Source organism: Crocodylus siamensis, chromosome 6 (assembly GCF_052110815.1).
Source record: "Crocodylus siamensis isolate JL-2025a chromosome 6, ASM5211081v1, whole genome shotgun sequence".
In the NCBI taxonomy this organism is placed as follows: Eukaryota; Metazoa; Chordata; order Crocodylia; family Crocodylidae; genus Crocodylus; species Crocodylus siamensis.
The window spans coordinates 83,758,250-83,772,214 of record NC_143400.1 but is presented as its reverse complement, the minus strand read 5'-3'; the positions used below and the strand labels follow the sequence as shown (position 1 = coordinate 83,772,214).

The following is a 13,965-nucleotide window of genomic DNA, read 5'->3' as shown; positions in this document are numbered from 1 at the left end:
TCTTGTGCAACATACTGGGATTTTTCCCTTAAAATTCCAGCAAACATATAGAGCTATAATTATAATTTAAAAGATGATATTATCTTTGACTAATTAAAGAGATTCTAGGTTACACATATAACTCACATTTCTGGCAACACAATTCAGTTACCTTGGATGGATGAATGAAGGTGACTGAGTAGCAGGGTCTGCTTCCTGCTTTATAACTGGATACCACTGCTGTAATTCTAGACTTCCCTGGGGATCCGCCTGAGTTTAAAAAAAAGAAAAGCCAATTTGGGAACTTGATTATTCATCATTCAAATTCTAAATCAACTCTGCTAAACAGTCAATAAAAATATGTTGCTCATTAGTAAAGGTATTTATACAATAGCACACTGCATTCCAAGCTCAGCAGCAGCAGGCAAATAAGGGGAGCTACGAGGTAGAAAGGGGGGCATGGTGAGGAATACAGAACAACAAAAAACAGCAGTGAGAGCAGGAAAAGCTGTAAGACCTCAAACTGGCCCTTTCCAATTATGGGCAAAGCAGCAGGCAATTTTCTTGAAAACTTCTGATATTCCCTTTCTTGCTTCTTTAGTGACTCCCAAGAAAACTGGTCATGAGAGCTGTTCCCATTTGTAAACTTGGGAAGCATTCTACCAACCCAAGCTTCCCTTCTCTTCACATGGCATGCAACTGAAAATGCACATACAATAGTAAGAAAAGAGTCACCTATAGGATGTTCTCTCCCACTCCCCAACAGCATAAAGCTTTTCGATGTGTCAGATTTTGAAATGGGGAAAGACTAAAGAAATCAAACAACATAATTAAAAATATGAGGAAAAGAAACAGGTCAGGAAAGCATGGGGCAGAGAAAGAAAATGGGCCAAAACAAGAAGAGAGAAGGCAGCAACTCTTACTCTTGTATGGCATATTACATGAAGTAACTGTGAACAGCCATCTGTCAAACCAATGCAAATAAAAAATTTGGAACCACTGTCATAAAAATCTTTGGATGTTTAACATGCAATAGATAACAGTTAGAGACATTGTGCTGTGCTATTTATTTAAGCAGAGATTTGTGTGTTGTATTACTCTCATAAGTCTATCATCAAAATGTATAGTACACAGAGCAAATCTGTAAAATACTAGCCCGTATTTAAGGCATTTTCATGAGGTGTATACTGCATTTCAATGCCAATCCTTCAATTCACCCTGGATAGGTAGTTACTGACTCCTATATTTAAATTTAAGTAAGCTTGTTTTTCTGTAATATAGTAACTAACATTGAACAAGTTTATGGGATATCAATAAAAATGGCGGGGAAGGAAGTCTAGCAGGAGTTTACTGTCAACTAAAAGCATTGCAGGTAGAAGAAAAAAAACATTTAAGCTACAATGCCCCAAATATTACAAGGTCCAAAACAAGGATGCTTTTTAAATAAGAAAATTACTAGCTTATTTTCCATCTATTTCCACTTGAACAGCAATAAAAGCTGACCCCAATACAGCAAGTTTCTTATCAAAGAACACCACACACAAATCACGGATACTTAAATGCAGCCAGGTCTGCAATGAGGCAAGAGAAGCTGGGTGGGAGGGGAAGAAGGGACTAACAGGCAAACCATAGTTATGGCAGCAGGGATTGAAACCAGGACTCCATTCTCATAGCAAGGGCCCTACCACCAAAACACTAGAGAAGGATCATAAGAAAGTAAGACTGGAAGGGACCTCACAAGGTCATATAATCATGAAATTCCAACCCCCAAACTCAAGGCAAAGTCATCTCTGACTAAACCATCCAAGTCAAAAGCTTGTCTAACCTGTTCCTGAAAACTTCCAAGGGTTGAGATTTCACAATTTCTCTAAGTAAGCCTGTTCCAATGCTTGACCACCCTTACAGTCAAAAACTTCCTCCATAGGCTCGGCAGTGCTATGTTGGATAGCACTACAGAAGAAAGAGACTTGGGGTCATCATTGACCACAAGATGAACATGAGCCTGCAGTGTGATGCTGCGGCTAATAAAGTGACCAAAACGCTGGCTTGCATCCATAGATGCTTCTCGAGCAAATCCCGGGACATCATTCTCCCCTTGTACTCGGCCTTGGTGAGGCCGCAGCTGGAGTACTGCGTCCAGTTTTGGGCTCTGCAATTCAAAAAGGATGTGGAGAAGCTTGAGAGAGTCCAGAGAAGAGCCACGCGCATGATCAGAGGTCAAGGAAAACAGACCTTACGATGATAGGCTGAGAGCCATGGGACTCTTTAGCCTGGAAAAGCGCAGGCTCAGGGGTGATCTGATGGCCACCTATAAGTTTATCAGGGGTGACCACCAGGATCTGGGGGAACGTTTGTTCACCAGAGCACCCCAAGAGATGACTAGGTCGAATGGTCACAAACTCCTGCAAGACCGTTTCAGGCTGGACATAAGGAAGAATTTCTTTACTGTCCGAGCCCCCAAGGTCTGGAACAGTCTGCCAGCGGAGGTGGTTCAAGCACCTACATTGAACACCTTCAAGAGTAAATTGGATACTTATCTTGCTGGGATCCTATGACCCCAGCTGACTTCCTGCCCTTTGGGCAGGGGGCTGGACTCGATCTCCTGAGGTCCCTTCCAGCCCTGATGTCTATGAAATCTATGAAATCTCCAATTTAAATTGACGCTTGAGGTCATTGCTCCTAGCCCTGTCCCCCATAGTCACAAAGAAAAGCCCATCTCCATCCTCTCTGTAATTGCTCTTCAAGTATTAGGACTGTATCAAATACACTCCTGAGTCTTCTCTTCAGACTCAATAATCCCGGTTTTTTCAGCCTTCTCATAAGTCTCTCCTCTCAACCCATAATCATAATCATTTTTGTTGCTCTCCACTGGACTCTTTCCAATCTGCCCACATCTGTCTCGAAGTGTGGGGCCCAAAACTGTACCAAATACTCCAGGTGAGGCCTTACCAGGGCCAAATAGAGGAAAAGAATCATTTCCCTTGATTTGGAAATGGCACTCCTATTAATACAACCCAGCAAGATCTTAGCCTTTTTTTTTTTTTGTGCAACAAGGGCACCCTGGTCGCTCATATTCAGCTTAAGGTATACAGTAACCCCTAGGTTCTTCTCTGCAGGACCACAGCCTAGCCAGTCATTCCCCCATCAGTATTTGTGCATGTAATTATTTCGTCTCAAGTGGAGGACTTTGTGCTTGTCCTTGTTAAAGCTCACATGACTGATTGCAGACCATTTCTCCAGTTAATTCAGATCATTCTGTATGCTAGTCCTGCCCTTCAGAGCGCCTGCCATTCCACCCAACTTCATGTTATATGCAAATTTACTAAGCATCAGTCCCACTATCCAAATCATTAAGATGTTGAACAACACCAGACCCAAGTCAGACTCCTGGAGAACCCCACTCAATTCTTCCTCAAACTCAGTGACACTGAGTCACTGATGACTACTCTTCAAGTACATGACTGGTTGGATCACTGTATATACCAGTGGTGGGCACTGATTATTTGGGCTGGAGAACCACTTAAGGAATTTCAGTCAGCTGTTAAAGGCTGGGGGGCTGCTGACCAAACCTTAGTCCCCTAGCCATGGCTGTTTACACTGCCAGCACAACCAGGAGCAGGGGTAGGGGAGTTGGGGGGGAAATGGAGTGGGAAGAGGCCAGGGAGATGCCAATTGATCCTATGTGGCCTTGGACCCGTCCACCCACACCCATCACCGGGGGCACTGACTGAAGCAGGTGGGCAGGGTCTCCATGGAGACCAGCCAGGACCCCTGTGGGCAGGGCACACTTGACTGAGCAGGGATGGGGCCATGGGCAGGCAGGGAGCTGCATCCAGGAGTGGGATAGGCAGGGCTGGCATCACAGGCTGGTGACAGTGCAGGGCTGGGGCTGGGGCCAGGGTACTGGGCAGCGCTGTGATCTGCTGCCTGTGTGTTCCTGTGACAGGCACCGGTTCCACGGGCAGTGGTCACTGTCACCCAAGATACCTTCCACCTTCACATTCTCTACCAATTCCTCCCTGCTTGTGAGCAGCAAGTTAAGAAGAAATTTTCCCCAGCTGATGTGTGCACATACACACATATATATATAAAAAGTTATCCCAAACACACTCTGAGAGTTTATTGGACTTCCTGTGCACTGCTCTGTTTCCCTTCCAGCAGATGTCCTGATAACAGAAGTGCCCCACAGGAACCAAATCCTGTGATTTGGAAGCTTCCACCAGTTGTTTAAAGAAGGTCTTGTATACTTCCCCTGCCTGGTCTGGTGGCCTGTAACAGACATCTGCCATGACATCCCTCCTTGCTGCTCTCCCCTCTGACCTTCACCCAGAGGCTATCAAGAGGTTTACCTTCCATTTCATACTTCACATTGCCCTTTTCCCCCTGCTTATCCATCCTGAACAAGCCATGCCCATCCATATACTCCAGTCATGTGAACTAGCCTACCAGGTCTCCATAACTGCAATGACATCAGCATTCTATGTGTGTACTAGGACCTCCAGTCCTTCCTGTTTGTTGCCCATACTTCTCAGGCTAGTAATATAAGCATTTCAAGAATCTGACTACCCTATCCTCTCCCTGAGAGCATTGTTAAGGCTGTTATTATTGCTTTCCCTTACTAAGCTTCTATCCAGGCCCCTTGGGCTCAGGTGGGCTTAGAACCCAGCCAGGTATCCCACTTCCTTGGCAAGCACGGTTGTTGCTAGGCTACTGGGCAACAGAGGGCTGCCTCCTCTTCCTGTTGCCTGTGTCCATGAATGAATACAAAGGTGCTGTGCTTAGTACTACAGTCAGTGCTGCTGTCAAAAAGAGCGAATATAAATCCAACTGAGAAAACTTACAGGTAAAAAGCATTATGATGGTCTGACTACAAATGCAGATATTTATTACTAGAGAGAGATCAAAATATTAGCTGTTTACAAAGAGATAAACAGCTTCTTGCTCCTAAAACAAGACATCAGAAGGTCCCAATTCACAGTAATTTAGTTTTGTTTGTTCTTAAAGTGTTAGAGAGCAACAAAACTCAAGGGAGGATGAGGACCAATGGACCATACCAATGGATATAAACCAGTAGAGGGCAAATTCAGGTTGGATGCAAGGCAAAACTTCTTTTCTCTAAGGGTCACCAGAATCTAGAACACACTCCCAGCAGAGGTGGTGCAGTTGCCCTCCTTGGAGGTGTTCAAGACAAGGCTGGACAGGCACCTTTCTGATTTCATGTAAGCACACAACTTTCAATAGTACTAGTTTAAAGTGCACACATGATATGAACGAATTATTTTGCATATAAAATATGTAATAAGTTAACTCAAACTCTTAGAATGAAATTGGTATACAAGACAAAAATGACGTATCCAGACTGCAATCATATACTGTAACAGTATGACATTAACTTCCAAATTAAAATGCAATTTGTTGTCTACTTACTTTAGAAATATATATATTGTATCCAATATTAACCTATATAACCTGTGATATTACTTAATTTTAAAAAGGAAAAGGAAAAAATATAAAAGTAGTAACATGCCCTCAAAGTCCTTTAGTTGCTTTCCAAATCTCTGCCAGAAGCACGCTACAAATATATATGTAAAAATGGAAAATAGAGCCCATTACTCTCAGCTGAGTCCAGGACAAGTTCTGTGATGCTATAAACATTTCTCTCCCATTCTATATACTTGTCACAGACTATTACAAAACAACATCCACAAATCCAGGAACTTCTCCAGGTGAAGGTTTGTTTGTAGAAGAGAGACTCATTGCAATATGGCTAACAAACTGCACCAATACTCTGGTCCCTCCAAGTGATTTTCCTTTTTCCTAACAATGAGGAGACCCCACAGGCTTTACTGCTCCTCAGTACGGGAAGTAGCAAGAGGGAAGAAGAAGAGTACATACTGGAGCATTATAGAAGAAGTAAACACATTTGCTTGGGAATATAAGGGGACAGAATAGGTAGCCTTGCTATGGATCATATCTAATGCCTCTATCCCGTTTTCTCCTCATCATAAGGAGCATGAAAAATAAATGTTATGGCAACATGGTCTTCCATGTTATGCAAATGGAAAGAAAAAAAAATTGTTGCAGGGCTCCCCATATAACCTCTGCTTTTTACCTTTGGCATATTTTAAGAGCGTTTATATGTGGCAAAAAATGTTCTAAGCTTGTGAAAGTATTCATAAAGTTATCTAATCTCCATTTGTTCCTTTGGTGCTCAGGGAAGAAAGAGCAGGTCTGAACAGGGAACAGCCAAAATAAACGTAATACTTCCTCTAAAGCCCTCAACTACTGAACACTCACCTTGGCTGCTGTTGCACCTAAGCCTCACTAGGAGCCAGTGCTCAGAGCTGTCAAATTTGTCACTGAGGTGTGGGAAGCAGCCCTGTGTGACTACACAGGAAAAGTGACCTCCACTATGGTGGCTGCTACATACCTCACACTTAGACCAGTTTAAACACAGTTTAAACCTGAAATAGACAGACACACAAGTCCATTAAACTAGTTCAGTGCCTGGAATGGTTCAAAGAGTACTTGATTTTCCAAGTACACTAAACTTGTTCACAGTGCACCAGCTCAGTGTTATATGTGGGCATCAAGCTTTTTGTGACATGAATCAGGCTGGTCCTCCAGGCATGCCATACCATACACCCACTGATACAACTGGCTGCTCTGGGCCAGTTGTAATTACAGTGCATCAGAGCAGAATCAGTTAATTGAGTCTGATGGACCCTGGTAATTATCACACTCCTGCAGCCTCCAGTGTCTTGTGTATCAGCATCCCTGCACCTCAAAATGGCAGCGGGGGCGCTTGAACTAAAGCTTGAACAAGCTAGTTAAAGTGTCCCTGCTGCCATTTTGAAACACTGATATATGAGACACTGCAGCCCTTTAATTACAGCACAGCCCCCCCACCCCCTGCCACCAGAGCATGTGTAAAAGTGCCCTTACTGTTCCAATTTTTTTCCCCCCTTTTGTTGGTACTTGTTAGCCAATGAGCTCCCTTGAACAAGAAAGGTCAATAAAAGCCATCTTTCTAAAAAGTCACTGTAATCCTCACTCCTGACTCAACTGCAGTCCTTCAGCATGCCCTACCCCAGCCTCTGGGAACCCAAATGTGGACTGTATTCCCCACCCCCTGCCTACCCCAAGTCAGGCAAGCACAGTGCAGATGTCAGTCAATTGCAGGCTACTGAAGTCAACTGATCTCATGTTTAGGACTGAAGGGACAGCAGAAAAGGTAAAATGTCCCCAAGTCAATGGTTACCCACTCCCTGAAGTCGCCAAAGCATGGATGCAAGCACTCCTTCCCATTTAACGCACTAGCTGTATGCAAAAGTGAACAGGAAAATTCTTCCAAACAACAAAAACAACCCCAAGAGGAATGGAAACATTCCAAAAACTCAAAGTTTAAACTCTTCTCAGAAAAATTATTAATAATCTACAAACACAACTACCACAGCAATGCCTCAAATCAGTAACACATTAGTTACCCTCTGTTTTCCAAATCCTTCCTCATAACTTCTTTTTCAAGCATTTATCATTCCTCTTCTATAAACAGTTAACATTTGTCTTGTATTTGTCTTATTTAGATTATGATATCACTGTAGTAGAACTAACTTCATGCTTGTGAAACACTGTGTGGACTTACAGTATTACTGAAATAGGCAGTCTCTCTCATCGGCGTGTTAAGGTGCATTACATAGTAATACGAGATATTACTTGAATTGCTTTAAAAACCTTTTAAGGCCCATCTTATACATTATATGTTTAATATATATAAAAAAAAGATATTACCACATTCTAAAAGCAGCCTTTTGGCCTCTCACCAGCATCAATGCACTATCACCTTAAAAGTCTGGGCACTCAGCAAGGTAACTGGCTGTATACCATGTGTACATATACGCACAAGAATGTAAGCCTGTGTCTGTCAGTTTAAGCTAGCACTTGATTTTTCAGGCAGCTTCCTGCTTATTGCAACATGCTTGGTATAAAACAATCACACAATGTGTAGGTCAAACAGGAGGACAGACTGTCCATGAAACCCCTACATTTTCCAGATATTGCCAGTTTAAAAAAGCAAAAGAAACAGAACAAAATGCAAAAACCTAGAACTCTTGGTTCAGAAATGGTATCTTTTATTATCCTAGTTAGTCTAATAAAAGGTATCATTTCTGAACCAGGAATTCTAAGCTTTTGCATTTCTTTTAGTCTCAGACCAACATGGCTATCAAAAACATCCAAAGAAACAGAACTACGTTCTGAAAGTTTTTGACCGGTTTATGACAAAAGCTCCAATTAGAAAAGAATTCTTGATACCAAGCCTTTTATATTGGAATTGTTGAAACTGTATTAATGTATGCTGCAGATCATTCACACACTTAGCCTATACTTGATCTGATGCTGGCTCGTATTTAGGAAAATGAACAGCATGCTTCCAAAGTATTCATCTGTTAACAGCGAGTAATCCAAAAGTTTTATAAGATTAAACTGAACTTACTTTGGACTGAGTTCTTTTCTGATTTTTCACGCTAAATTTCTCCTTCATTTCCTCCAAGAGATGCTTCAGCTCCCTCTCTTCTGATGTTCCTAAATATTTTTGGTTAATGTGAAGATAGTAATGCCATTTGGCTGATTCAAAACCCCAGTGGCAGGTCCTTTTATCAGGAGATCTATGTGAATGCATCACAAACGTCTGTGGAGAAAACATTCCATAACACTCCAAACACTGGATACATGCAGCATCTGGCTGAAGATAGAACTGAGGTGCGAACAAACCCTGGCACTTGCCCAAGCATTCATGCTCTACTTCAAAGGCACTGCCAGTTTCTTTAAGTTGAGCCAACGTGTTTTTAGCAGGATGCAGACTGCCATTTTGAGGGAAAGCGCGAGGACGTAGTAAAGCATTGCATAATCTCTGAGCATCAGTCAGCGTGATCAACCCGCAGGATGGGGCATTAAATGGAAGGATCCCCAGTACCTTCAGGATATGAAGCTGATCAGAAGTGCATCTTGAACAGTATATGTACAATTCATCACAAACTGCATTAATTTGTTGGAGGGAAAAGTCTCGGAGCACAGAATTCAAGACTTGAGGTAGGCAGAGTCTTTTTTCTCCACCAACTTTAAAACAGGAAATAGATTCCCCCTCCAGCGTAGTCTGAGTGAGCTCCGTGGAACTATCTGAAGGGACAAGCAAGGGGCCAGGAAGTATCTGCGGCGATGGAAGAGGCAAGAAGACGGTGGGCGACATGCTTTCCTCAGAATAGCGAGCGGAAAAAGCGGCTGGTCCACCCAGCGAACTCTGGCTACTTAAATGGAACTGTGCCAAGGTGTGTTTCAAACCAGGGTTTAAACTCAGGGGCTCAGATACAGCAGCGCTGTCTGACTTGACATTTTCTCTATCCACCTCCATGGGAGTTTCATCATATTCATCCAAGTTTTCTTTCTTGATGGTGGGCATCTTACTCACCCCAGTTGGGAACTCAGTATTTCCATGCATTTCTGTCATTGCTTTCTTTACCGGAGGGCCCCCGTCCTCACGCATCCTATTTGCTTTCTGGTCTGAGCCAGGGCGCAGGGGGAAGTTTGCCTGCAGGCCTTCCATGGCCGACTGCCGCGCGTTTACAGAAGGAAACCGTGAGGGCGCATCTCTCTAGCTTCTCTGTCAAACAAATGTCAGTTGTGGCTTATCTGAACTCCCTCAGACACACAATCAGTGCTACGCCAGGCCAGAAACAGCGCTATGCCGGGGCCTCCCGGAGGGCAGCCGAGTGGGAAGGGGCGGGGGTGGGGGACGGTGTTACAAAGCCCCGCTGGGCTCCTGGGCGGCGCAGACAGCAGGGCACGTTTCCTGCCCGCAGACCGCTGGCTTCTCCATCAGGCACCAACTCATCTGTGAGGTGGGGGGAAAAAAAGGAGAAAGGGAAGGGTCGGTCTCAGCGGGCTGCCAAGACCCGGCCCCACCGCCCCCTCAGCCTGGCGGCCCGTTTGCACCCATCCGCCCCGAGGGGCGAGGGGCCGGAGCCTCCACAGGCCGCGGGACACCCCGGGACACAAGCAGAACGCGCCCCTCCCCCCGCGCCGCCGCCCGGCCCCTCCCCCACGCCACCACATCCCCTCCCCCACGCGGGCGGGCGACGACGACCCCCGGGCCCTACCTCGACGTTGTGCGGGCTCGGCTGCCCCAGGAGCCGCGCGGGGGCCTCCCTCCCTCCCCGCTGTCGCTCTCGCCCGCGCGCGCCGCCGCCTCCCCGTGACCTCACTGCGGAGACGCAGACGGCGGCGGCGCGCGGCCACGAACCCGCCGGGTGCGCGCTCCCGCCCCGCCCCCCGTCTGCGCCGCCCCGCCCCCTCAGGACTGGACGGGACAGGACATGCCCACGCCCACGCGCGGACTCGCCTCGGCTCGCCCGGCCCGCGCGGGGATTCCCTGTGGCGGCGGCCGGGCGCAGACGGGGCGGAGCCGGCAGTGACTCAGCCGGGCGCCGGGCGCCCTTCCGCGGGGCCGCTCCCCTAGGGAAACCCCGGGCTCGCGGGGGCTTCCGGCCTCCTGCCCGCGGCCCAGCTGCTGTGCTGGAGCCGGAAAAGCTCGGGGACCTCAGAGCCGGCGCCGTGACTGTGCAGCTGCCATTTCCCGGCTCTGCCTTGCCCGGGCTCCCACGTGTTTAAAGCCCTGCGGCAGAGAGCAGGGAGCCGGCTGTGTCCCCCCGCTGTCCCTCTTCCCCTGGGCGGGTGGAGGGAGCCGGTGCCGGTGTCCGGTTCCCTGGTGAATCCGTGGCTGCTCCCACGCCTGGCTCACCAGGTCCCGGCTCTGACGAAAAGAAACGTCCCTCGGCTCGTTGAAACCCGTGTCTGTCGACCTTGCGGGGTCTGCAGACTAGGTCTAAGGGGTCTGCGAAAGGAAACGGTGATCAATCAAAAGCGTGCAAATACACACGCTTGCCGTTCAGGGGGGTCCGTGCCTCCGCTCAGAATATTTTGAGGGTCCACAAATGAAAGAAGGTTGATAACTGCCATTTTCAATGTCTTGGGGATTTGTTTCATTGTATGCATCCTCTTTCTTATATTGCTAGAGACTGTAAATCGACTTTCTCTTCACTGTTTAGTATTTTGTAAAGCCTGATCATGCCTGCCCTCAGGCCTGTATTTTCTAAACTGAAAAGGCCTGGTCTCTTTAGTCTCTCTCCTATGGTAGTCCCTCCATGCTGCTAATCATCCTTGTTGCCCTTCTTTGGACCTTGTCGAGTCTCTATGCTTTTTTTGAGAACTGGGCACAGTATTCAAGGTGTGGATGCACCATGGATTTATAAATGGGCATGCTGATATGTTTTGTTTTGCTTGTGATTCTCTTCTTAATGAGCCCTAACATTTTGTTTGCCTTTTTGACAGCTGCTGAGCTCCGAGCTGATGTTTTTAGCAACCTGTCCACAATGATTCCTGGCTCTCTTTCCTGTGTGGTAGAAGCTAATGTCAAGCCCATCACCATTTAAGTATAGTTGGGGTTATTTTTCATTTTACACTTAATTATACTGAATTTCACCTGCTATTTGGTTGCCCATTCACTCAGCCATGGCAGATCCTTCTGTAGTTCCACATACTCCACTTTGACCTTTATCTTGAGTCGACAGAGGTTGAGAACCTGGGTCTAAACACACCAAACAGGCACAGGGGCAGGGAAGGAGTATGAGAGAGAAAAAATGAGCCATGTGATGGTAGCAAGAATCAGGATCCTTTCATTTATTTCTGGGATGTCTTTACTTACAGGGAGGCTTTACTTAGTGGTGTAGAAACTAGGGGCAGGGGAAGAGGAGCAGAATTGGAGTGAAGGTGAAGGGAGGACTGGAGCAAATGGACAATCAGCATAGGGCAGAGAACATCCTTTCTAAACCCCCCGTGATTCTCTGCCAAGATCCAGCAAACAATTTGGTGGGAAATCTTGAGGGTGCCTGTAACAGGGTATTCCTGCTCCTGTCACTAGAAAGGCCTGAGAGAACGAGGGACCCTGGGCCAAGAAGGACAGTAAGGAGCAACAACCCAGGTGGACTGGGCCCAGGACTGATAAGGCCAGGTGGCTAATGAAGCTGTACCTGGGGCAGAAGGCCCTGTCCAGTGCCTGAAAAGAGACTGGGCTGGGGTTATTAGTCCAGTCTGACAACATAAGGGGAGCTTCTGCCTGCAATAGGGAGAAGCTCTTGGGAGTGTGCAGCTATTAGAGGCTGGCCACCCAGAGGAAGTGGAGGAGGCTCTTGCAAGGGAAACTATTTGGGTTATGAAGCAGCTGACTCATGTTTTTGTTCTGTTTGTACTCCAGGACTGAGTTGTGGCTACAAGGAGTGGAGGAGGACATGAACAGGGATGCCTGGGTGGCATTCCCCTGCTACTTGCCCCAAGAGTTGGCCCTGAGCTAAAGAAGTGGAGGCTGGTGCTGAGATTTTCAACTGCCAAGGCAGGGCTCCCTAGGAGGACTGATACCTGGCAGTTGAGATCTTAAATGGTAGACCAAGGCTGGGCTTGTAGCCAGAGAAAAAGGGGACCATGATTATGACAGCAGAGGGTCTGACAAGTCCTCAGAAGCCTTGGAAATGCTCCCTTAAAATGGAAACACTTGAACAGGAGTATAGGCTCAATGGGGCAACTAGCAGGGATACCAGGGACTGCTTCTCAACTACAACCAAGTAGCATCAGAGGTGTGGCAGATGAAAGACCAGAGGTGTGGTGGGGCTGGGAGTAGGGGACAGCCTAGTGTTGGGGTAACAGCACCCAGAAGGGTGTTATAATGCCCCAAAACTCATTTCACTAATTTACCTTGCCGTTTTCAGGCTGTGCCTGCCAATGGAAAGAAGTTCAAAGTGAACAAAAATCAATAACAAAGGGAAGAAGGAGCAAAATATGGTTAGTTGTTTTATTCAGTCACTGTACTATAGCTCATTTAATTAGGGTAGTACAATACTTGTAAAGTATTGATGATAACTTTTATTAGACCAACAAGGTGTTTTTCTCAGCTGCAGGACAGAAAATATCTTGCCCCCACTCTATCAAGACCCTTCACAGTTTATCCCCATTGTACCTGTTCATTGTATTTCAGGCATTGTCCCCCTCTCCCCCCTTTACTCATCCAATGGTGCTAGCATTTTGGTCCTTTCCCTTTCTTTGTACTTTTGGCTATATCGTCTGTTATGAGCTGTCCACTCAGAGTGGACTAAGAAACGGGTAAAGAACTTTAAAATCATAGGGTTTTACAACTGATCAGCTGTGAAGTGGAAGCTAAGCTATTGCAACTTTAAATTTGTTTCATTCAATATTATAGCACTATAGAAGCAGATAGTTTAAACTACAACAACTATTCAGGTGACACCTAGTCTGCCACAGTAAGTCTACCTTCTTAAAATGGTTTAGTTAATATTCCATCTTAAGACTGTGGACAAATGTCAAAAGTGGATTAACTAAAGATAAGAAATCAGTGCATATGAATTAAAAGTGCCTTAAACCTCTCTATGAACTGACTGCCCAGAGGAGTTTTCCATCTATTGACCTCTCTGTGAAATCCTATGAAATACAAACTTTCATTTCTACCCAGGAGAAGTTTTACAGCCTTTTCTCCAATGCCTGATGAAGGATGTTCGTACCCAAAAGTTTGCAATTAAAGATTTTTTTTTCCCCAAAACATCTTGTTGGTGTAATAAAAGATATCATCTCTACTATGAGTCCTGATTGTCCTTTCCTCAAAACTAATGCGGCTACAAAAACCTGGATACCTTAAACTTCTCTGTATACTCTTATTCAGAAGCAAAAGGTCTTTATTTCTTTACTTAGGTCACTCTCAAAGGATTAAACTACAGCAAATAAAGGTCAGTTTATTCTGGACTGCAGGGCTGTCCCCAGACAAAATAGATTTTTGCCTCCATATTTCCATAATTAACCATGCCCACTAACTGGAAGCTGATCATCACTAATCAGTGCTAGAAATGCTGCCATTTCCATGCTGCTGCC

The 13,965-nt window shown here is 45.8% G+C and overlaps 1 protein-coding gene and 1 long non-coding RNA gene across 5 annotated transcripts in view; one reads left to right on the top strand and one right to left on the bottom strand.

Moving 5' to 3' along the window:
* Positions 1–10,272, bottom strand: part of SKIL (SKI like proto-oncogene) — a 41,304-nt gene extending 31,032 nt beyond the window's left edge. For 3 of the 4 annotated variants that reach the window (XR_016443324.1, XM_090055877.1, XM_090055878.1), the window contains exons 1-3: positions 10,134–10,272; positions 8,474–9,868; positions 152–249 (exon numbers count right to left, since the gene is read on the bottom strand). Coding sequence is in view for 3 of the 4 variants with exons in the window: in XM_090055877.1 (XP_089912003.1) it covers positions 152–249; positions 8,474–9,580 (1,205 nt within the window). In the remaining variant the exon portion in view is untranslated. The remainder of the gene's footprint in view (positions 1–151; positions 250–8,473; positions 9,869–10,133) is intronic. The other variant, XM_090055876.1, reaches the window with a different exon arrangement.
* Positions 10,273–10,333: 61 nt separating this feature from the next.
* LOC149863095 (uncharacterized) lies at positions 10,334–13,673 on the top strand. Its single transcript, XR_016443325.1, has 2 exons — positions 10,334–11,465; positions 12,287–13,673. It is a non-coding gene; the product is annotated as an uncharacterized LOC149863095 (long non-coding RNA).
* The last annotated feature ends 292 nt before the right edge of the window (positions 13,674–13,965 follow it).